The sequence below is a fragment of the Erythrolamprus reginae genome, chromosome 12 (genome assembly GCF_031021105.1).
Source record: "Erythrolamprus reginae isolate rEryReg1 chromosome 12, rEryReg1.hap1, whole genome shotgun sequence".
Classification (NCBI taxonomy): domain Eukaryota; kingdom Metazoa; phylum Chordata; class Lepidosauria; order Squamata; family Dipsadidae; genus Erythrolamprus; species Erythrolamprus reginae.
Window position 1 is genome coordinate 3,427,884 of NC_091961.1, and position 23,908 is coordinate 3,451,791.

At 44.9% G+C, this 23,908-nt stretch overlaps 1 protein-coding gene across 1 annotated transcript in view; it reads left to right on the plus strand.

Moving 5' to 3' along the window:
* FAM178B (family with sequence similarity 178 member B) overlaps positions 1 to 23,908 on the plus strand; it is a 216,159-nt gene that overhangs the window by 139,183 nt on the left and 53,068 nt on the right. Inside the window, 1 exon segment of the mRNA XM_070765954.1 lies at positions 2,595 to 2,717. Coding sequence (XP_070622055.1) covers positions 2,595 to 2,717 — 123 coding nt within the window.

Sequence of the window (23,908 nt, forward strand, 5' to 3'; positions counted from 1 at the left end):
GAGTAGGGGCAGTTCTGATCTCCGGGGGGAGTTGGTTCCAGAGAGTCGGTGCCGCCACAGAGAAGGCTCTCCCCCTGGGGCCCGCCAACTGACATTGTTTAGTTGACGGGACCCGGAGGAGGCCCACTCTGTGGGACCTAATCGGTCGCTGGGATTCGTGCGGCAGAAGGCGGTCTCGGAGATTAATTATATTTCTATGGCACCCTTCTCAAAGCGACTCAGTACCTTAGTCTAAGGGCAGACTAGATGGACCACGAGGTCTTTCTTTGCCGTCAATCTTCAATTTTTCTATGTATCTAATAGGAAAGGTAGGTAGATTTCACCGCTGAGTCGTTGCGTTTGTGCGTCTTGCAAGCTGCAACCTTTTCGTCTTCTCCGGGAGCGTGAAAGCTCAGCATTTTCTGCCCAAAGTTGCTGAACTCTGTTTGACAACAAGGCAGGAGAGCCCGGCTGTCAAGACAGGTCACCTGAGTCACAGGGCTTTGTGTAAATGCAAACAACAGGGGAGACGTAGCAAGAAGTGAGCCAAGGGGTGAGACTACCTTGCAAGCCACAACTTGAGCAGACATGGTTGGAAACAATTGTTTTTCCTTCTTGGAAGATTAAGACTCTGCTTTTTCTTTCTTCTTCAGACCATTTTAAGGTGTTTGAGGAATGCAAAAAAAATGGGCCTTTGTTGTCATTGTGCATCGTGTATACCAGTGTTTCCCAAACTTGGCAACTTGAAGATATTTGGACTTCAACTCCCAGAATTCTCCAGTATACAATGAAATTGGAGTTAACCTCACTGATGCAATCCATGAAAAAAAGTACAAATGGCATAAATAGTATAAAAAATAATCCCTATGCAAGTAGGGTGCAAAAAAGGTTCGCAACTTGGGCGTCCTCCTCGATCCACAGCTCACATTAGAGAAACATATTTCAGCTGTGGCGAGGGGGGCGTTCGCTCAGGTTCGCCTTGTGCACCAGTTGCGACCCTATTTGGACCGGGACTCACTGCTCACAGTCACTCATGCCCTCATCACCTCGAGGCTCGACTATTGTAATGCTCTCTACATGGGGCTACCTTTGAAAAATGTTCGGAAACTTCAGATCATGCAGAATGCAGCTGCGAGAGCAGTCATGGGCTTTCCCAAATATGCCCATGTTACACCAACACTCCGCAGTCTGCATTGGTTGCCGATCAGTTTCCGATCACAATTCAAAGTGTTGGTTATGACCTATAAAGCCCTTCATGGCACCGGACCAGATTATCTCAGGGACCGCCTTCTGCTCCATAAATCCCAGCAACCAGTTAGGTCCCACAGAGTGGATCTTCTCCGGGTCCCGTCAACTAAACAATGTCGCTTGGCGGGACCCAAAGGAAGAGCCTTCTCTGTGGCGGCCCCGGCCCTCTGGAACCAACTCCCCCCAGAGATTAGAATTGCCCCCACCCTCCTTGCCTTTCGTAAGCTACTTAAAACCCACCTCTGCCGTCAGGCATGGGGGAATTGAGATCCTCTTTCCCCCTGGGCCTTTACAATTCTACTCATGGTATGTTTGTATGTATGTCTGGTTTTTTATATTAATGGGTTTTTAATCGTTTTTAGTATTAGATTACTATTGTACACTGTTTTATTGTTGCTGTTAGCCGCTCCGAGTCTCCAGAGAGGGGCGGCATACAAATCCAATCAATCAATCAATAAATAAACAAACAAACAAACAAACAAACAAACAAACAAGAATGATCGAGGAAATGGAGATGAAACCAGGTTGCAGCACCTTGGTCTCTTCAGCCTAGAAAGACGGTGTTGAAGAGGTGACTTGATCGAAGTGTATAAAATCACGCCTGGGATAGAAAAGGGCAGACTAGATGGACTATGAGGTCTTTTTCTGTCATCAGTCTTCCATGTTTCTGTTTACCATAGACACTATAGGTGTGCAGGTTTACTCGAAGTTGGCCAAAAATCCCAAAAGGCCTAGTACAGCGGTCTTCAAAGTCGGCAACTTTAAGACTTGTGGACTTCAACTCCCAGAATTCTCCAGCAGCTGGAGAATTCTGGGAGTTGAAGTCCACAAGTCTTAAAGTTGCCAAGTTTGGGGAGCCCTGGTCTAACAGGATCATTTCCGACTAACAAGCTTCATGAAAAGTCACAACGTTATTTAATCTCTGCAAGCTACACTCACTCCGTCACAGTACCATGAACTACATGGATATGAACGGTGCTGTGAAATACAAGGATATGAAGGCTTCCAGCTGACAGGTTTTATTAAAGGGCAGGAGTTGGGACAGCTAAATGAGATGGCTTCCCATTGTGGGGATCACAGAGTGCATTATCTAATTCAGCGTTCGACTTCGAATCTGTAGGCAAATGGCTACACATTGAGGTCCAGTTCACATTGGTTGGTTGGAAGCCTAGATCCCAAAGCAGCTCTCCCAAAAAATAGAGTTTCTCGGAAGCATTTGTTTCCTCTTTTTAAGCGGCAGAGAGGTGATCAAATGAGAGTTTGGGACTGCCCGCCACTGGATATTTGAAGAGTTCTAGTCTCCATGAACCTTGTGTGGTTGGTGGTGTGCTTGTGGTTGCATCTATAAGCACCTCTTTTCTCCACAGCTGCAACAGCTTTGCGAACTCCTTCCCCTCATGAGGCCGGCCTCGTTAAAGCAGACCCTACAACAGACCCAGAAGATTCAGGAGGAGCCGCCCGAGAACCAGCAGAAGACTCTTGACCACGAGGTAAGAACAACAGAATGCTGTTGTTGTTGTTCTTGTTGTTGTTGTTGTTATTATTATTATTATTATTATTATTATTATTATTATTATTATTATTATTATTATATCAATGCAACACAGCAAACGAGATCACTATGCTGGATTTTGTTCTGTCAGGCTGTCTGGTAGAATCCTCCCAAAAATTCACAGGTACAAATTTCAGACACACACACGTTTGAAAATTCAAAACAATGTTCTTTATAAAGAAAATTCACTTAACCTAAGCCCTCTTTTGGTATAGCAAAGAGCCCTCGTCTCCAAACAAACTGGTGATTTGTACAAGTCCCTGATCAGTTCTGTGATACTTAGCTTGCAGCTGGGAGGCAATTCACAGGCCTTCTTCTTTCACAAAGTGAAACACACTTTGCTCTGGTTTAGTTTCAAAGCGGGGGGAAATCAGCACACAAAAGGTCAAAGTCAGTAAAGCGGTCACGAAACACAACGATCAGATAATCCTCCACAGTGGCCAAACCCACAGGCTGCTCTTTATAGCAGCCTCACTAATGACCATAGCCCCACCCAACCACAGGTGGCCTCATTTTCTTTGATAATAATCTCTCAGTTGTTGCTGCCTATGCATCGCTCTCCGCATGCGTGGCTGTATCATTAACTCTTGTTCTGAATCCAAGGAGGAGCTAGAGAATTGATCTCCTTCTGAGCTGTCTGCCCCACTCTCCTCCTCCCTGTCACTCATGTCTTCTTGGTCAGAGGAGCCTTCATCAGCAGATTCCACCGGGGGCAAAACAGGCCTGCAGCATGTGGATGTCTCCCCCACATCCACAGGAGCAGGGCCAGAGCTAACCACAACAGATTTCATATTTCATCCCCAGTTGGGCGCTTCCCAAGCACCTAGGACTGCATGATGTAGCGGCGAATTATGTTTGCCGATCCCAGTAAAGCGGCCTTTTGCAATTGACAGATGGAGATTTTGTCAATTCCGATGGTTTTCAAATGTCCACTGAGATCCTTTGGCATTGCGCCCAGCGTGCCAAGTACCACTGGGACCACTTTCACTGGCTTATGCCAGAGTCGTTGCAGCTCGATTTTTAGATCTTCGCATTTCGCCAATTTCTCTAGCTGCTGCTCCTCAATTCTGCTGTCCCCTGGGATTGCGATATCGATGATCCACACTTTCTTTTTCTCCACAATCATGATGCCTGCTGTGTTATGTTTCAAATCCGGTCAATTTTAAGTCGGAAGTCCCACAGTAGTTTTGCTTGCTCATTTTGACCACTTTTTCAGCCTTATGACCCCACCAGTTCTTTGCCACTGGTAGGCGGTACAGTTCGGAAAGATGCGGTTATGAAACGCTCGCGCAGGGCGCAGGAGAACTTCACATGTCTCTCCCTTGTCTCCCACCATTGCCTCTATATTATACTTTGTGTTTACTTCTAACGGGAATACAAAATGATTTCTTTCTCAGTGAAAATTATAGTCAGGTAAGTACAATTCGCGTTTTATTAATTCATTAATTCAATTTTATACAGCCCTGTTTTCAGCGCAGGTGTAAAACAATTTGAATATAGATTTAGTAAAGTTTTATCGCTTTTGTTATTAAAGTTTAAGTTATAATTATTAATTTTATTTATTCATAATGGCACAAATGTTTCAATCATTTACGTCGTACTTTTTTCTTAAATTTTTTCGTCCTCCTTTTTATTGTAAAAAACCTGGTCACTTTATATATCCAGCTCCTCTTTCTGAAGAATTGCTCGCTGGAGAACATCCAGAGGTGGGTTGCTATGGTGGAACGGTGACGTGTTCTCGCCCCCGTGGCTCTGAGTGCTAGCGGAGTCCAGCACAATTATGTTACTACACCTGGTCAGATTAAATTAGAAACATAGAAACATAGAAGACTGACAGCAGAAAAAGACCTCATGGTCCATCTAGTCTGCCCTTATACTATTTCCTGTATTTTATCTTACAATGGATCTATGTTTATCCCAGGCATGTTTAAATTCAGTTCCTGTGGATTTACCAACCACGTCTGCTGGAAGTTTGTTCCAAGGATCTACTACTCTTTCAGTAAAATAATATTTTCTCATGTTGCCTTTGATCTTTCCCCAAACTAACTTCAGATTGTGTCCCCTTGTTCTTGTGTTCACTTTCCTATTAAAAACACTTCCCTCCTGGACCTTATTTAACCCTTTAACATATTTAAATGTTTCGATCATGTCCCCCCTTTTCCTTCGGTCCTCCAGACTATACAGATTGAGTTCATTAAGTCTTTCCTGATACGTTTTATACTTAAGACCTTCCACCATTGTTGTGGAAATCTATTTGTGCCACTGTTCCCACGTCTCATAATAGTCCTTTTGGCCCCTTAGTTCCAGTGTAAGTTGTCCATTTTGGAACATGCATAAATTTTGATAATTATTACCATTTCGGGAGGTGGGTGGGTGTCAATTGTTGTATACATATTACTATTTGCACCTAGTAATCTCTATAAACTGTCACCATTTTTATTTACAAAATTTATTGTATTCTTTCAAATTCTTTGGCCGAAAGAAAAGGAAAGGGGCGCAGAAGATTTGCCTTTGGCAAGATTTGGGGCAAGTGCCACCTTTTAAAAGAAGGTATACCACCCCATGCTCCTCTTTGATGTACACCCACATAGCGTGTACTAAAGGATTTCACCTTTCTTTATGAATCACTCGAGCCATCCAGGGGGAGAAAAACTGGATTTAAAAGCAGTGGCAGCCAGATGGGTGTGTGGGTGGATGGAGGGATGGATAATTAAATAATAACTTATTATATTTGGTATGCCACCTGAATCTCAACCACTCTGGGTGATCCGCAAGGAAGAAATCACCCTAAAATCAATAGAGCATAAAAGATAAAAAGATGGCAAGCACAATGAAGGGCTGGGCGGAGTAGAGGAGTTGTCATAAACAGAGTGGAGACCATCCAAATTTCATTTCAGAGGACAGGTGAGGCTACAAAGCAGGTACATTTGTTTACTTAAAACCTTGGTAACAGCTGCCCACCTTTTCAATTGACTCTGGAGGACTCCCAATCAAAACAATAAAAGACATTATAAAATCAGTTTAAAAACCTATTAAAAAAAATCACCCAAAATGTCAAACATTTAAAAAGAAAGCAAGGAATGGCACGAATCTGTGCTAACGGGCTGTCATTGAATCTGTCAATCTAATCTTCCGTAGCTTCTTCTCTGGTAACATCGAATTGCTAACCAGAGCTTTCAAAACATTTGCCAGACCAATCCTAGAATACAGCTCACCTGCATGGAACCCTCATTGTGTATCAGACATTAATACAATTGAGAGTGTCCAGAAATATTTCACAAGAAGAGTCCTTCACTCCTCCTCCCGCAACAAAATTCCTGTCGAATCCCAGCGACCGATAAGGTCCCACAGAGTTGGCCTTCTCCAGGTCCCATCGACTAAACAATGTTGTTTGGCGGGCCCCAGGGGAAGAGCCTTCTCTGTGGTGGCCCCGGCCCTTTGGAACCAACTCCCCCAGGAGATTAGAATTGCCCCCACCCTCCCTGTCTTTCGTAAACTAAAGACTCACTTATACCGCCAGGCATGGGGGAGTTGAGACACCTTTCCCCCAGGCTTTTTTATACTTTGTTTTATGTTTGGAATGAATGTGCTGGTTGGTTTTTTAAATAATGATAGGGTTTTATATGTTTTTTAATATTAGATTTGTTCCACTGCTATATTGTTTTTATTACTGTTGTGAGGCGCGCCGAGTCTTCGGAGAGGGGCGGCATACAGATATAATAATAATAATAATAATAATAATAATAATAATAATAATAATAATAATTCCCCACCAGACTTGAAATACTGAAATTAGGAAATTTACAACTATGTCGCCTCCGAACTGATCTAACGATAGTTCATAAAACCATATACCAAAATGTCCTTCTTGTTAATGACTACTTCACTTTCAACCGCAACAACACACGAGCACGTAATAGATTCAAACTAAATTTAAACTGCAGTGAGAAATCCAATGACGACACGCTGCTTGTAACGTACATCGCTTACAGACACCATTTCGAAACACTGCTGCAGTTACGCTATCTGTCTGAAGAAGTGCAAAATTTATTACACACACTCCTGATAAGTCAAATAACGTATATCTAAAGTTTCGCATTCGTACCATTACTGTAGGCTGAGAAAAAAAAAAGTGGTGCATTGCTTTCTGGGCGACCCTCGTATTAAGCGTTTACTGTTTGCTCATTACATTATCTTGAAAAATTCATTTGTCTTCCTTCCTCCTCCTCCCTCCCTCCCTCCGTTCCCAAAGCAAAAAGCAGCAGAAATAAAACAAAGAGCATTCAGGCCAGGAATTTTATGACCTGACCGATCACATTAAATGCCTTTCAGGGTGAAAAAGATATCATTTGTTTCTGATATCATACCAGTCTTTTTTTTTTTAACACAGAGACAAAGCCATTCCTGTTGAAGGTGCCAAGTCCCTTTGCAACAGAGCCCAAGAGTCCTGCTGTTGACAAGTCCCTCTCCCCCCCTCAGTTTTGTACAGGTCTTTTGTTCTTCTCTCCCCCCCCCCCCCCCTTCCAAATGATTTCTGCCTTCGCAGAAGTTTGGGGCCTGTGCGAATTCTCCCGTCCTCGGTTGACAAAAGCAATTCCTTGACTGTCAAATTATTCCACAACTTCGTCTCAAAGTATCGGCAGTTCCCAGCCACGTTCTGTAGGAGACAAGGCAGAAGGCAGAAAGGGAGTTAGAAAGAGACGAACCGCAGGTGTGACATCAAGGAAAGGCAGTCGGCGTTAGGGGAGATGGGTCTAAGGATAGGCTGACAGTCAATCATCACCAAAAAAAGAGAGTCTCTCTCTATTATTTCTGCCCAGGTGTAGCTACAATTCTCCCCAGTTTGGACTAACATTCCCATCTCACTCCAATAGTCTTCCCTCCGGACTAAAGACAGAACACACTTGGAATCCTGCATTCAGTTTTGGTCACCGCGAGGTCAAAGGGACATTAGAAAAAGTGCAGAGAAGAGCAACCAAGAGGATTAGGGGACTGGAGGCTCAAACATATGAAGAACGATTTCGGGAAATGAGTATGTCTAGTTCAATGAAAATAAGGACCAGGGGAGACATGATAGCAGTGTTCCAATATCTCAGGGGTTGCCACAAAGAGGAGGGAGTCAAGCTATTCTCCAAAGCACCTGAGGGTAGGACAAGAAGCAATGGGAGGAAACTAAACAAGGAGAGAAGCAACTAAGGAGAAATTTCCTGACAGTTGGAATAATTAATCCATGGACCAATTTGCCTCCAGAAGTTGTGGATGCTCCAATACTGGAAGGTTTTAACAAGATGTTAGATAGCCATCTGTCTGAAGTAGTGTAAGGTCTCCTGCCCAAGCAAGTGGTTGGACTAGAAGACCTCCTGTCCGACTCTGATGTTGTTGTTGTTGTTAACTGAAAACTCCAGATCCACTCTCAGTAGAAACCACTACGTGATGTAGACTAACAACATACAACCTCAAGTTGACCTAAACCACTGTCAACCTCATGAACACCTCATATGTTGTCCTGGCAAGAGTACAGAGGTGGTTGAACTGTGGCCATCCTTCCTACAAGATCTCCTATGTCGAGTCTTAACACTCTGAGGCTATCTGGTGGTCACCCATCCAAGCTTTAACCAGGTCTGACTATCCTTGGGTTTTTGAGATCAAGCAGTCTTGGCAGGCTGTTAGTCCAGGCAGTTGTCAGGAGTCAACAGTGACTCAAAGGCACATTTACTTATTTATTTGGGGCAGGGACCTCAATGAGTTCTGAAGCTGCTGGAGCATCCATATGATGACCTGGCTGAAGTGTTAGACTTTAGTCAAGGAGAACTTGACCTTCAAGTATCTACCAGATTGTACCTGTTTGAGCAGAGGGATGGACTAGAACAGTGTAGGCGAACCTTTTTTGGTTCGTGCACCAAAAGGGGTGTGTCCACACCCCTTCCCCACGGAAACTTCTAGGAATCTCGTGGGAGGAAACGGGGCCAGAAAAGGCGGGGAGAAGCCTCCGTGGGGCCTCTCTAGGAATCTCCTGGGAGGAAACAGGGTCAGAAAAGGTAGGGAGAAGCCTCCATGGGGCCTCTCTAGGAATCTCCTGGGAGGAAACAGGGCCTCCACCCTCTCTGTGGTTTCCCCAATCACACACATTATTTGCTTTTACATTGATTCCTACGGGAAAAATTGCTTCTTTGGAGAAGGGTGGCATACAAATCTAATTACTACTACTACTACTACTACTACTACTACTACTAATAATAATAATAATAATAATAATAATAATATAACAACAAAAAACAACAACAATAATAATAATATAACAACAACAAAAACAACGATAATAATAACAACAACAACAACAATAATAATAATAATAATAATAATAATAATCCGGAAGATGAAAAAGACTTTCCCAAGGCCGAAAATCAGCTGGCCAGCACGCGCATGTGCATTGGAGCTGAAACATGGCAAAGTCTTGCGTGCCTCTGATATGACTCAGTGTGCCACCTGTGGCCCGCGTGCCATAGGTTTGCCACCACGGGACTAGAAGACCTACAAAGTCCCTTCCAGCGTGTTATTCTGACTTCATTTCCCAGAATTCCCCACGTGAGCTGGGGGAATTCTGGGAGTTGAAGTCCGCACATCTTAAAAGTTTCAGAAATTGGGAAACACTGTCCCATCGCTCGTAGCCCAACTGCCATTGTGCACTTCTAATCCGACACCCCTGTGAATTTCTCTTTGGCAACCCTCTGCGCAGGAGCTCAGTTGATCGGGGACTTGGCTCGAGATGCAACACGGCGGGACGGGAATGAATAGGACAAACAGCTGGGGAAGTGTTCCCAGCCCTGGGAAACGCATTATTTTAAGCCAACGACTGCAGCAGCCTTGGCATTCCTTGAAAGCAATTGAAGAAGTAGATCTTCTTCGTCTCCCGTCAACAGCTGTGGACTTGGAGCCACATATTGCAGGTCAAAAACAGCAGATGTGCAATGCTGTTCATCTTCTACACACACACAAATGCTTACAGACGTTGTGGGATTGTGTTATCTGGGGGGAGGGAGAGAGAGAAAGAGGCAGATTGTAAGAGACCATTGTTGGATTACAGAAGAGACGAGTCTAGCAGTGTTCAATCAACAACAAGAATAACAACTTTGTGATCACATCATACGCAACTGTGTTCTCTTCGCCAACAATGTCAAAATGAGCCGAGGTGGCGCAGTGGGTAGAGCGCAGCACTGCAAGCCACTAAAACTGATTGCTAGATCTGGCAGGTCAGCGGTTCAAATCTCATCGCCGACTCAAGGTTGACTCAGCCTTCCATCCTTCCGAGATGGGTCAAATGAGGACCCGGATTGTGGATGTTGGCTCTGTTAAAAAGTTCTATTGCTAACAGGTTGTAAGCCGCCCTGAGTCTAAGGAGAAAGGCGGCATTAAAAAATTGAATGAATAAAATAAATAAATGTCAAACTAATTAAAACCACAGAAAATGCCGCTACCGTTCAAAAAGATGTTGACTATGTATCAGAATGGTCAAACAAGTTGCAACTTCAAATCTCAACCAACAAATGCAGTTGCAGGCAAAAAAGAAACTTCAAACTTCAAGCTTGGAGGACATGACCTTGTAGATGACCCTCATTCTGTCAAGGACCTTGGACTACTCATATCTCAGGATCTCAGTGCCAAAGCACTAAGAGTTGTCAATCTAACCTTACGTAGCTTTTTCTCTGGCAATATTACACTGCCAACTAGAGTATACAAAACATTTGCTGGACCAATTCTCGAATACAGCTCGCCTGTCTGGAACCCGCGCTGCATATCGGACATTAATACAATTGAGAGAGTCCAAAAATATTTCACAAGAAGAGTCTTCTACTCCTCCGCTGGCAACAGAATATTTTATGCCACCGGGCTTGAAATCTTGGACTTAGACAGCTTAGAACTACGTCGCCTTCGAAACGATCTAAATGAAGTTCATAAAATTATCTGCCACGAGGTCAATCTGCCACCTGTCAATGACTACTTCAGCTTCAACCTCAGCAATACATGAGCACACAATAGATACAAACTTAATGTTAACCCCTCCAAACTGGACTGCAGAAAATACAACTTCAGCAACAGAGTGGTCAATGCCTGGAATACACTACCTGACTGTGATTTCTTCCCCAAAGCCACAAAACTTTAACCTTAGACCAGTGATGGCAAACCTTTTCTTCCTCAGGTGCTGAAAGAGTGTAAGTGCACACTATCACACCTGTGTGAGTGTCCAGACCCATAATTCAATGCCTGGGGAGGGCGAAAACAGCTTCCCCCACCCCTCAGAGGCCCTCCGGAGGCCGGAAACGGCCTATTTCCCAACTTCTGGTGGGCCCAGTAGGCTCGTGTTTCATCCTCCCCAGGCTCCAAAGACTTCCAAAGGGTAAAAACGCCCTCCCCCATCTTCCTGGAGGCTCTCTGGAAGCCAAAAATGCCCTCCCAGAGCCTCTGTGTGAGCCAAAAACCAGCTGGTCGGCACACAAATGCATACTGGAGCTGAGCTAGGGCAACAGCTCATGTGCCCGCAGATATGGCTCTGCGTGCCACCTGTGGCACCTGTGCCACAGGTTTGCCATCACTGCCTAAGTCTGACGGCAGAAAAAGACCTCATGGTCCATCTAGTCTGCACTTATACTATTTCCTGTATTTTATCTTAGAATGGATCTATGTTTATCCCAGGCATGTTTAAATTCAGTTACTGTGGATTTACCAACCACGTCTGCTTTTGATCTTTCCCCCAACTAACTTCAGATTGTGCCCCCTTGTTCTTGTGTTCACTTTCCTATTAGAAACACTTCCCTCCTGGACCTTATTTAACCCTTTAACATATTTAAATGTTTCGATCATGTCCCCCCTTTTCCTTCTGTCCTCCAGACTATAGAGATTGAGTTCATGAAGTCTTTCCTGATACGTTTTATACTTAAGACCTTCCACCATTCTTGTAGCCCGTCTTTGGACCCGTTCAATTTTGTCAATATCTTTTTGTAGGTGAGGTCTCCAGAACTGAACACAGTATTATTCCAAATGGGGTCTCACCAGCGCTCTATACAGTGGGATCATAATCTCCCTCTTCCTGCTTGTTATACCTCTAGCTATGCAGCCAAGCATCCTACTTGCTTTCCCTACCGCCTCACTGCACCAGCATGCCTACCACCCCTGTTCTACTGTCCTATTGTCCATATTTATCTGTGCTTAGTTTGTAAGTAAATTGTAAGTACATAAATAAATTAGACTCCTTTGGCTTCAGTGCTGACGTTGGATAAAGGAAAGACCAAAAGGTCTTCCCACACAAGATACACCTGAGAGCCCACGAGTAATACCACTTGGCGGCCCCAGGGGCCCCAAAGGCTGTTGCAGAAACCCTAACCCTAATTGAGCACTTGTCATATGTTGTGAGTGGGTTTTTTTATATCATAAAATCAATTTAAAAAAACCAGAAACCAATTTTCACAGGGCCAGAGTGGAATTTCAGTTCTTTGCAGCAGCATCTTGTCACCAGCTGAAACAGGCAAATGGATGCAAGGGAAAAATAAATCAAAGCAATATAAATGCCGCACAGGTAGTTCTCGGCTTAATATTATTATTATTTCTTTTATTCATTAAACAAGAAGCTCAGTCATCTGAACATTTAAAGATGTGTCATAAATACAATCGACTGGTGCTAATGGTTGATAACGAGGATGCTGACTGCCAGCAGCCTAGTTACCCACCAAGTATCTTCTTTAAAACTGTATATGGCGTTCTGAGTAGTGCAGTTTTTATGATTATGGTTATTATTTAAAATAGAACATTGGCCAAGTGTGATTGGACACACAAGGAATTTGTCTCCGGTGCCTGAGCTCTCAGTGTAGATAAAAGCTATAAGTGGTAAATCACGATCATAGTCATCCTGAAAATACATTCATCATAAATCATAAGACCCAACACTTAGTGATAGTCATAGGATACTAAATAAGCAATCAACATAAATCATACTAGGAAACGAAATAAACCAATATAAACCATAAAGATACAAGCAACAAAATAGTTATTATAGCTATAGCATTATATATGATAGATAGATAGATAGATAGATAGATAGATAGATAGATAGATAGATAGATAGATAAAATAGACAGGCAGGCAGGCAGAAAGAAATGGTAGGCAGATAGATAGATGATAGATGATAGAACATAGTATAAAGTTATAGTATATTATGACCATGATAGAGAGAGGGGGGGGGGAAGGAAGGAGAGGAGAGAGAGAGAGAGAAAGGATAGAGGTAGTTAGACAGACATATAGACATATTAGATCTAGATACAGACAGATTAGTATAAAATTATAGTATATTTGACCATGATAGATAGAGAAATAGGGAGGGAGGGAGAGAAAGATAGATAGATGATAGGTAAGTAGGTAGGTAGGTAGGTAGGTAGGTAGATAAATAGACAGACAGACAGATATATTAGATATAGATTAGATAAATAGACAGACAGACATAGACAGACAGACAGATTACTATAAAGTTATAGTATATTTGACCATCATAGATAGAGAAATAGAGAGTGAGAGAGAGAAAAGATAGATAGATGGTAGGTGGGTAGATAGGTAGGTAGACAGACAGACAGACAGATACCTTCGAGGAAACTTCCCCAAAGCCTCCAGAAGAATTCTGGAGATGGGATTGCCCCACCCTCCTTGCCTTTCGCAAACTCCTTAAAAGCCACCTCTGCCGTCAGTCATGGGGAAATTGATTCCCCTGGACCGTTTTGTTTTATGTATGGTTTGTATGAGATGTATGATTGTTTTTTATATTAAGGGTTTTAAATTGTTTTTAACCATTGGATTTGTACTGTTTTGTTGTTGTGAGACGCTCTGAGTCTCCGGAGAGGGGCACCATACAAATCTAATAAATAATAATGATAATAATAATAATAATATTTTATTTTATGTACGTTGAGAGCATATGCACCAAGACAAATTCCTTGTGTGTCCAATCACACTTGGCCAATAAAAATTCTATTCTATTCTATTCTATAATATATAAACTGTATGCGTATGTACACACGCACACACGCGTAGCTCTTCTAAAATTATACATACTCAGCCTCATTTACTGCAAGAGGAAAAACACCCAGAGCCCAGAAGGGAAAAAGAATAAAAATGCAATTTTTTTCTACCGGTTCTGTGTACCTGACCATTCCCATAGGAGCCCATCACTGTCCATGCCTAGGGTTACAGAGCAGCGGGAGTGGAGGACCCCTTGGCTGCTTCCTGTTAGCAACAACCCAAAGCTCCTTAGAAATGTGCTAGTAAACCCGGCTCTTAATTTCCCAGGGCCTCCATTTAGCTTTTGAAAAACGAGCGAAGGCTTCCCGCTCGCCAGGCATGCCAAACGCGGGCGACAGAGAACCCGTTTCCAAGTTTCATCTCTGCCACCGTCCCCTGCCAGGTGCTTCGGGCGAAGCGATGTTCCCCGAGCTTCCCTCTTCCTCTCCAAATCGGAGAATTGGAAGACTCGGCTGCTTTGCGAGGCTGTGGGAACGAGCGGGCGGAGACGATGCATATGTTTTGAATGCTCAAAATGCAAAGTGAGATTTAGCGCGTTTGCCAAGATAAGTGCATTCGATGAGTTTCCGTCGAGATATTTCTCCCAAGAAGTTGTAGAAGGCGTTCAGGCTTTTTAGATGCAGCTGCAGTGTGTCTTCTAAAATCGCTGCAGGAGTGGGTTCCACTTTACCTTCGCCACCCGTTTGCATCGCGATGTTTTGCGTGCGCGCCTACACTCCACTCACACACCCATGTGCAATTCTTCTCCCGCGCATGCTCAGTAACCGGCCCGAAATGCAGCTGAGGAGCTGATCAGCTGTGTTTGAAGTGAAGGAATAAAGGTCAGTTTAAATCCAGAGGGCTGTTTTACAAGCAGGAGAGCAGGAAAAACACCTTCAAAACAGTAAAAAAAAAATTGCAAAAAATTCAGAAAAAAGATGGCGCCAGACGGGGGTTGCTGCTCCCGCTGTTACTAGTGCGCTGTGCATACAGCTCCACGTCTCCGGCGTGGCGTGCATGCACGTGTGTCTGAATGAGACTTTGCTTCTACGCATTGCTTATCAGAAGGTCGTAAAAGGGGATCACGTGACCTTGGGACACAGCGATGGTCATAAGTACGAACCCGCGGGCGAGCGGCTGAATTTGGATCACATGATCATGGGGATGCTGCTGAGGTCAGAAGCGTGAGAAAAAGGAGTGATAAGTCACTTTTTTCAATGCCGTTGTAACTTTGAACGGTCACTAAATGAACTGTTGTAAGCCAAGGACTAGCTGTAGCCATCCAATCTGGGCTGCAATAATCCAGAAGACCATTAGATGGCAGGAATGAATTGGGTTTTCCTGCTTCTCTGTCGCCATCTAGTGACTAGTATGTAGATTTCCCTGCACGAATCCCAGCGACCAGTCAACTAAACAATGTCGCTTGGCGGGACCCAGGGGAAGAGCCTTCTTTGTGGTAGCCCCGGCCCTCTGGAACAAACTCCACCCAGAGATTAGAATTGCCCCCACCCTCCTTGCCTTTCGTAAGCTCCTTAAAACCCACCTCTGCCGTCAGGCATGGGGGAACTGAGATATTCTTTATCCCTAGGCCTTTACAATTTATGTATGGTATGTTTATATGGATGTTTAGTTTTACAATAAGGGTTTTTGAATTGTTTTAGTATTGGATTATTACATGCTGTTTTTATCACTGTTGTTAGACGCCCCGAGTCCACGGACAGGAGCGGCATACAAATCCAATAAATAAATAGATTTAATTTAATTAATTTATTTGTTTTGTCAAGTACTTACTGGTGGTATACAAAGATATCACAATATTTATATCCATGATACTAGAAAGAGAGAAACATTAGGACAGGGGGACGGAAGGCACGCTGGTGCACTTATGCCCGCCCCTTACTGACCTCTTAGACATCGTGGGAGGTCAGCAGTGGACAGTCCGTATCTTATATCTAGTGGACTTGCCCAGCAGGGATTCCAGAGATTGCTTTTCTCCCCGTTTCTTATGGGAAGCACTTCGGGTGGATTGTGCAAAGAATTATCTTGTGCATCTTCTTTTTCTTCCCACTCTGCTGCAAGCTGTGCTTATTTTTATCCCTGCTTGGCTGTTCCGTCTTGGCCAGCTTTCACTGTCGATTCCCAGGCTTTCAAACCCTGAGAATCCCCACTGGTGCTAATAAGGTTTCTTTAGCATCAAATAGTTTGATGACCTGGCCGAGCTGTTTGCTTTCTAAAAATAAAAAAAAACCCCAAACCAACCGGACGTTGTTTTTGAAGCAACTGAAGAATTTAAACCGTATGGAGAACGGCTGCAGGGTTTGGATTTGGGTATGGACCAAGGGGGACAGGATAGCAATATCCTAGTATTTGAGGGGCTGCCCCAAAGAAGAGGGAGGATCAAATTATTCTCCAAAGTATCAGAAGGCAAGACAAGAAACAATGGTTGGAAAATGATCAAGGAGCGAAGCAACCTGAAATTTTCAAGGTGTACAAAAGCATTTATTTGGTCTCGTAATTAATTTTATATCTCAATTTTTTTGTCTTTTGTTTGAAAATTGTTTTGTTTTGAAATACTATGACTATTTTTGCTGGATAATGCTTCTTCCACAATCCTCCTAGACGGCGTTTTGCAAATCTCTCTTTCGTTTTTCTATGACACATTTGATGGGGAAAGTGATGGATACCCACCTGCGGAGTCTTACAAATCATCTGTCAGCATCCTCTGTGGGGGGAAAACCCTACCAGTTACATCGGAGGCAGGTCAAGGCAGCCCCGACGAGACACCCGTCACTGTTTACATCACTGCAAATGCAGGATTTGCTTTGGAGACGATCTTCCACCAGATCCTGAAAGATACAAAAGCTCCTTCTTTGGTATCTAAGCAGGAGATAGGAACACTGAAGGCTGGAATTGGAGCCTCTAGAGCAGGGTTCTCCAACCTTAGCCGCTTTAAGACTTGTGGACTTCAATTCCCAGAATTCTGGGAGTTGAAGACCACAAGTCTTAAAGCGGCTAAGGTTGGAGAACCCTGTTCTAGAGCATTGATGATGCACCTTTTTTCCCCTCGGGTGCCGAAAGCGTGTGTGTGCACACACTCATAATTCAATGCCCCCCTGCACCCACAACATACCTTCCCCCATCGCAACTCCCTCATGCTCCCTATGAATGTGTGTATGATCACCCCATGCACCCTGTTTTGGGCCTAGCAGGCCTCTCTCAGGCCCAAAATGGCCTGTTTCCCAACTTCCGTTAGCCCAGTAGGCCACGTTTTCAACCTCCCCAGTCTCCAAAAGCTTTCTTGGAACCTGTAGGTAGCAAAACCAGCCTCCCTTGACCCACCAGAGGCCCTCCGGAGGCTGGAAATGGCTCATTTCCCAGCTCCCAGTCGGCCTATTTTTCACCCTCCCCAGGCCCTAGAGAAGTGATGGCAAACCTTTTTTTCCTTGAGTGCCGAAAGAGTTTAGGCATGCGCTATCGCGCATGCATGAGTACCAATGCCCATAATTCAATACCTAGGGAGGGCAAAAACAGACTCCCCACTTCCCAGAGGCCCTCTGGAGGCCGCAAATGGCCTGTTCCCCAACTTCTGGTGAACCCAGTAGTGTTGTGTTTCGGCCTTCCCATGCTCCAAAATGCCCCCCCCCCGAAGCTCTTTGGAAGCCAAAAATACCCCGCCAGAGCCTTTGTGCAAGCCAAAAATCAGCTGGCTGGCACACACATGCACATTGGAGTTGAGCTAGGGCAATGGCTCATGTGTCAGCAGACATGGCTCTGCGTGCCACCTATGGCACCCATGCCATAGGTTCACCATCTTTTTGATTTGATTTGATTTGATTTGATTTGTATGCCGCCCCTCTCTGCAGACTCGGGGCGGCTAACAACAATAAAAAGACAACGTAAACAAATCTAATATTAAAAAATCTAAAAACCCCAATTTAAGAGATCAGTCATACATAAATTTTATAAGCCTAGGGGAAGGGAATATTTCAATTCCCCCATGCCTGTTGACAGAGGTGGGTTTTTAAGAGCTTACGAAAGGCAAGGAGGGTGGGGGCAACTCTGATATCTGGGGGGAGTTGGTTCCATAGGTCGGGGCCGCCACAGAGAAGGCTCTTCTTCTGGGTCCCGCCAAACAACATTGTTTAGTTGACGGGACCCAGAGAAGGCCAACTCTGTGGGACCTAATTGGTTGCTGGGATTCGTGCGGCAGAAGGCGGTCTCGGGGGTATTCTGGTCACTGCTCTAGAGGCTTTCTAGATGCCTGGGTTGGGCGAAAACGGCCTCTCCCGTCCTCCTTGGAGGCCAAAACACAGATCCATTCCATTGTTTCTAATCCTTCCATGTGCTAATGAGAGCAATGCTGACCCCTCTCCTCTGCGACAGCCCTTCAGATATATTGATATTTGCCCATGGTTTTAACCAGGTTTGAGGGAGAAGGCCCCATCGGACCGGAGCCCATGGCTAAAGCGTTGCCACAGACCCTGGCTAGATGCTTCAGCCCAGCCTGCTCAGGTCCTTGGGGCAACCAGCGGGCCAGTTTGTGCAAAGGCAGAACGCGAGCAAGCACAGGCCGTTCTGAACACGGAGCCGAGCGACAGAGAACCGGATGGCTTGCTTGTGCTTCGACTTGTTTGTTTAAACTGTATTAATCACTTCTCTGACCAGAGCTCTGGGCGACGTGTGCGGCACAAAACAATCAAGAATTCAAATAGCCGTTTAAAAACAACAGCGCGGGCGGGGGAAAGCAATTACCACCGAACGAGGTTTAGAAAGTTCACCTCGAACAGGTTTGCCATTGCCGGATTTCAGGAAATAAGATTCTCCTACGTGCCTTCCCAGATTTTATTTATTTATTATTTATTAATTGGATTTCTATGCCGCCCCTCTCCGAGGACTTGGGACGGCTCCCAACATATAATAAACAATATACAATATCTTGAATCCAATTAATTGATTAAAAATCTAAAACTCCAAAAAAAAAACATAATAAAACCATCATTCCATACGCTCAACATTCTCTCAACACATTCATTGGCCAGGGGTCAAGAATCTAATGACCCCAGGCCTGGCGGCATAAATGAGTCTTCAGACTCTTACGGAAGGCGAGGAGGGTGGGGGCAGTACGAATCTCTGGGGGGGAGCTGATTCCAGAGGGCCGGGGCCCCCACAGAGAAGGCCCCAGTAAACGATATTGTTTTTATCGTTGTTGTGAGCCGCCCCGAGTCTTCGGAGAGGAGTGGCATACAAATCTAATAAATAATAATAATAATAATAATAATAATAATAATAATAATTATTATTATTATTATTATTATTATTATTATTATTATTAACTAGTTACCTATAAAGCCCTTCATGGCACCGGACCAGGTTATCTCAGGGACCGTCTTCTGCCGCACGAATCCCAGCGACCACTTAGGTCCCACAGAGTGGGTCTTCTCCGGGTCCCGTCAACTAAACAATGCCGCTTGGCGGGACCCAGGGGAAGAGCCTTCTCTGTGGCGGCCCCGGCCCTCTGGAACCAACTCCCCCCAGAGATTAGAATTGCCCCCACCCTCCTTGCCTTTCGCAAGCTACTTAAAACCCACCTCTGCCGCCAGGCATGGGGGAACTGAGATTCCTTCTCCCCCTAGGCCTTTACAATTGTATGCATGGTATGTTTGTATGTATGTTTTGTTTTTTATATTAAGGGGTTTTTAATTTGCTTTTAGTATTGGATTATTACTGTATATTGTTTATGATTGCTGTTAGCCGCCTTGAGTTTTCGGAGAGGGGCGGCATATAAATCCAATAAAATGAAATGAAATGAAATGAATGAAATGAGTTGACGGAACCTGGAGAAGGCCAACTCTGTGGGACCTGACCGGTCGCTGGGATTCGTGCGGCAGAAGGGGGTCCCGGAGGCATTCTGGTCTTGCTTCTTTTGACTTCCTCCATTGTTCAGCGCTCTCTCTGAGCTAGTTCGACTGAGCAAATGCCACAGCTGCTGGCTATCTCTCTTTTTAATCCCACACATTTTCGTTCGACGTGGTGCAAGAGACTGCACTTTGGAAACTGTTTTTTAAATATGCAGATTTCCCCATATTCCCACGGATGGAACATGGTATTTTGTTCATTCACTTAGTGCAAAACAGCAAAAGCTGGGGGACGAAGTGGGGGGAGGCGGATGCAAGTTGTGTCTTTCAACGCAGCACCCTGTGTCCCAGGGATTGCCAACCTCTTTGGCTTCCCACCATCCCATTTGATCCAAGGGATAAAATCAAGGGAAGGTTTTCAGTCCCCCCAGAGTCCCTAGGGAGTGGAGCGGCATAAAAATGGAAGGAAGGAAGGAGATAGGAAAGAGAGAGAGAGAGAAAGAGAAAAGAAAGAAAGAGAAAAAGGAAAGAGAAAAAGGAAAGAGAGAAAGAAAGACGGAGGGAGGAAGGAAAGAGAAAGAAAGAAGGAAAGAAAGAAAGAAAAGAAAAAGAAGAAGAAGGGAAGAAAAAGAAAGAAAGAGGGAGGGAGGAAAGAGAGAGAGAGAAAGAAGGAGGGAGGGAAGAGAAAGAAGGAAGGAAAGAAAGATCTTTTTCATGGGTTATTTTGGGCTTGAGTGTAAAGGCTGCTTTGCAAGGACGGGGTTTCAGACCCCCGGATAGCTGAGAAACTCCACCATGTGCATCCTCATTCTTCTCTGTATAAGAAGAAAGCTTTAGAAAAACACACACACACTAAGCAAAGTTGGACGTGTACAAGCATTGCAGAAAGCCAACCAGAAGTCCCTTCCAGAGCAGAAGACTTCTGAACAACGTCGGCCGATGAGCATTTCCCACAACTATTAAGGAATTGAGCACTTTCCCTAAAGCAGTGCCCCAAGAGCCCCAATGGGAGCAACGGAAAAAACCTCAGCATATTTCAGCCGCGGGGAAAAGGTCACTGGAAATGAGATGGACGCCAATGATGTGGAGTGGAGGCCTGGGCAGTGTTGACGGTTAACTGACTCTTCTGAGCTCGATCTCCTCATTAGGACTGGACACCTGCTGCTTCGGTCCCCTCAGGAAAAGTCCTCCCAGTCCTTCCAAATAACCGAACCGCGGCGATGGATGGCAATCGCTAACAATGTCCCCGAAGACAAAAGGAAAGGCCCGAAAACGGCCGTTCTCTGTCCAACGTCTCCCTATCTCCTTCAGGCCGATGGGCCGAGGCCATTGGAAGAAGGGGTCAGGGGCTTCCTAAAACGTCCGACCTCAAGATGAGGAGAATGAGCCGTGGAGAGCCCGCAGAAGAGCTGTCAAACGTTGTTCCACTTGAAGGTTGGGGCCTCTTGCATGAAGGCCCTCCGACACGTAACACAACGGGGTACGATGTGAGTGACAGCTGTCTTGGGGTGGGGATTGGGAACACGGCCAACCAAGTGATGGCTTCGTCTCGTTTGATCGCAATGCTGTATTCTGTGTTTCTAATCCCCCAAATCTTTCTTTTTTAAATTCTTTTTTAAATTTAAAACATAACACACATAAAAGACCTACACAAAAACACACATTTGGGATATTCACATCCCCATTTCTATCAAAAGCTCAATGGACATATAATTTATATTATTTTGTTAGCATTTATGGTCACATATTTTTGTCTGCATTTCAAATAAAAATATACTTGTATCCATTATTAAACCTTTAGGTTTTCTATTTAATTTCACCTCCTTTGTCATTTCTCTTTTTTAACCAATTATAGAATTTATCCCATACCCTATAATAGTCAGAGTCCTCTTTCCCTTCTAATTTCCTGGTCAACGTTCCCATTTCTCCACATTCCCTGATTTTTTTTATTATTATTATCATTATTTTTTTTATTGGGGTTGGTGCCAACCCCCAAAAATCTTTCGGCGTGAGTTCCTGAAAGGAAAGAAAGCGATAAAGGCGATACATAAATCACGCCAGGCACATTGACAGCCCTGCAATTTACGGGCAGCAGTGAAAATGGGAATATTTGGAGAGTAGCAGGAGGCTGTTTTTTTCCTCAGAAAGCGGAAGGAGAAAAATCAAAATGGTGGATTTGAGGGCCTGGTTGCAACTGCCATCTTAACACTTTTGGGCCACTTCAAAAGTATCACCCTATTTTCTTTTTTTTAAAAAAATAGTTATAAGCTGCCTTGGGTCTCTTGTATGTGAAGGTGGGTAGTTGGTTGACATAACATTATTGCCTGTAGCAACCAACCCAAAATGTGCATTTAGCAGGGGCATTAAATACAGTGTTGACTAGAGGATGCAATTATGCTCCATTTTGGAATAGAAAATGACCCACTTTTAGCCGTTACAGCTGTGAAGATAATTCTTAAAAGAAAACTGAGGGGGGAAATCAAGTGGTAACATAGACCTCAGCGTGGTCTTCTTGCTGTGGCCATCTTGCCACAGCCAACTTGGTACAGCCATCTTGTCATGACTACTCCACCATGGTTGTCTTCCTGCGGCCATCTTGCCACAGCCAACCCAGGGCGGCCATCTTGCCATGGCTATCTCAGCATGGTTGTCTTCCTGCGGCCATCTTGCCACAGCCAACCCAGGGTGGCCATCTTGCCATGGCTATCTCAGCATGGTTGTCTTCCTGCGGCCATCTTGCCACAGCCAACCCAGGGCGGCCATCTTGCCATGGCTATCTCAGCATGGTTGTCTTCCTGCAGCCATCTTGCCACAGCCAACCCAGGGCGGCCATCTTGCCATGGCTATCTCAGCATGGTTGTCTTCCTGCAGCCATCTTGCCACAGCCAACCCAGGGCGGCCATCTTGCCATGGCTATCTCAGCATGGTTGTCTTCCTGCAGCCATCTTGCCACAGCCAACCCAGGGCGGCCATCTTGCCATGGCTATCTCAGCATGGTTGTCTTCCTGCAGCCATCTTGCCACAGCCAACCCAGGGCGGCCATCTTGCCATGGCTATCTCAGCCTGGTTGTCTTCCTGCGGCCATCTTGCCACAGCCAACCCAGGGCGGCCATCTTGCCATGGCTATCTCAGCATGGTTGTCTTCCTGCGGCCATCTTGCCACAGCCAACCCAGGGCGGCCATCTTGCCATGGCTATCTCAGCATGGTTGTCTTCCTGCGGCCATCTTGCCACAGCCAACCCAGGGCGGCCATCTTGCCATGGCTATCTCAGCATGGTTGTCTTCCTGCGGCCATCTTGCCACAGCCAACCCAGGGCGGCCATCTTGCCATGGCTATCTCAGCATGGTTGTCTTCCTGCGGCCATCTTGCCACAGCCAACCCAGGGCGGCCATCTTGCCATGGCTATCTCAGCATGGTTGTCTTCCTGCGGCCATCTTGCCACAGCCAACCCAGGGCAGCCATCTTGCCATGGCTATCTCAGCATGGTTGTCTTCCTGCGGCCATCTTGCCACAGTCAACCCAGGGCGGCCATCTTGCCATGGCTATCTCAGCATGGTTGTCTTCCTGCGGCCATCTTGCCACAGCCAACCCAGGGCGGCCATCTTGCCATGGCTATCTCAGCATGGTTGTCTTCCTGCGGCCATCTTGCCACAGTCAACCCAGGGCAGCCATCTTGCCATGGCTATCTCAGCATGGTTGTCTTCCTGCGGCCAAAGTAAACTGCTCCAAACTCGACTGCAAGAAATACGACTTGAGCAACAGAGTTGTTAAAGCCTGGAACTCACTTCCAGACTCTGTAACCCCCAAAATCCACTGTTGACCTCTCTCGATCCGAGACCAAGCTACAAGAAATAAATTGGAATCACTCTATAATATGTAAACAGATATATTGCTCTTGGGTCAAGTGGACTATACAAGAAACACCCCCGATTTGGTGGTGGGGAATGTGTGTGTGTCTGGGTGGTGGGCACATTTCACTATGCACTGTTTTATGTTGTGTGTATATAAACTTGTTAAAAATTAATAAAAAATAATTATTAAAAAAAATTGACCTCTCTCGATTCCTAAGAGATCAGTAAGGGGTGTGCATAGGTGCACCAGTGTGCCTCCCATCCCCTGCCCCAATGTTTCCCTCTTACTAGTATCACGTATATAAGCTTTGTTATATCTTTGTATACTACAAATACGTACTTGAGAAAATAAAATAAATAAATAAATAAGACTGGTCAGCGT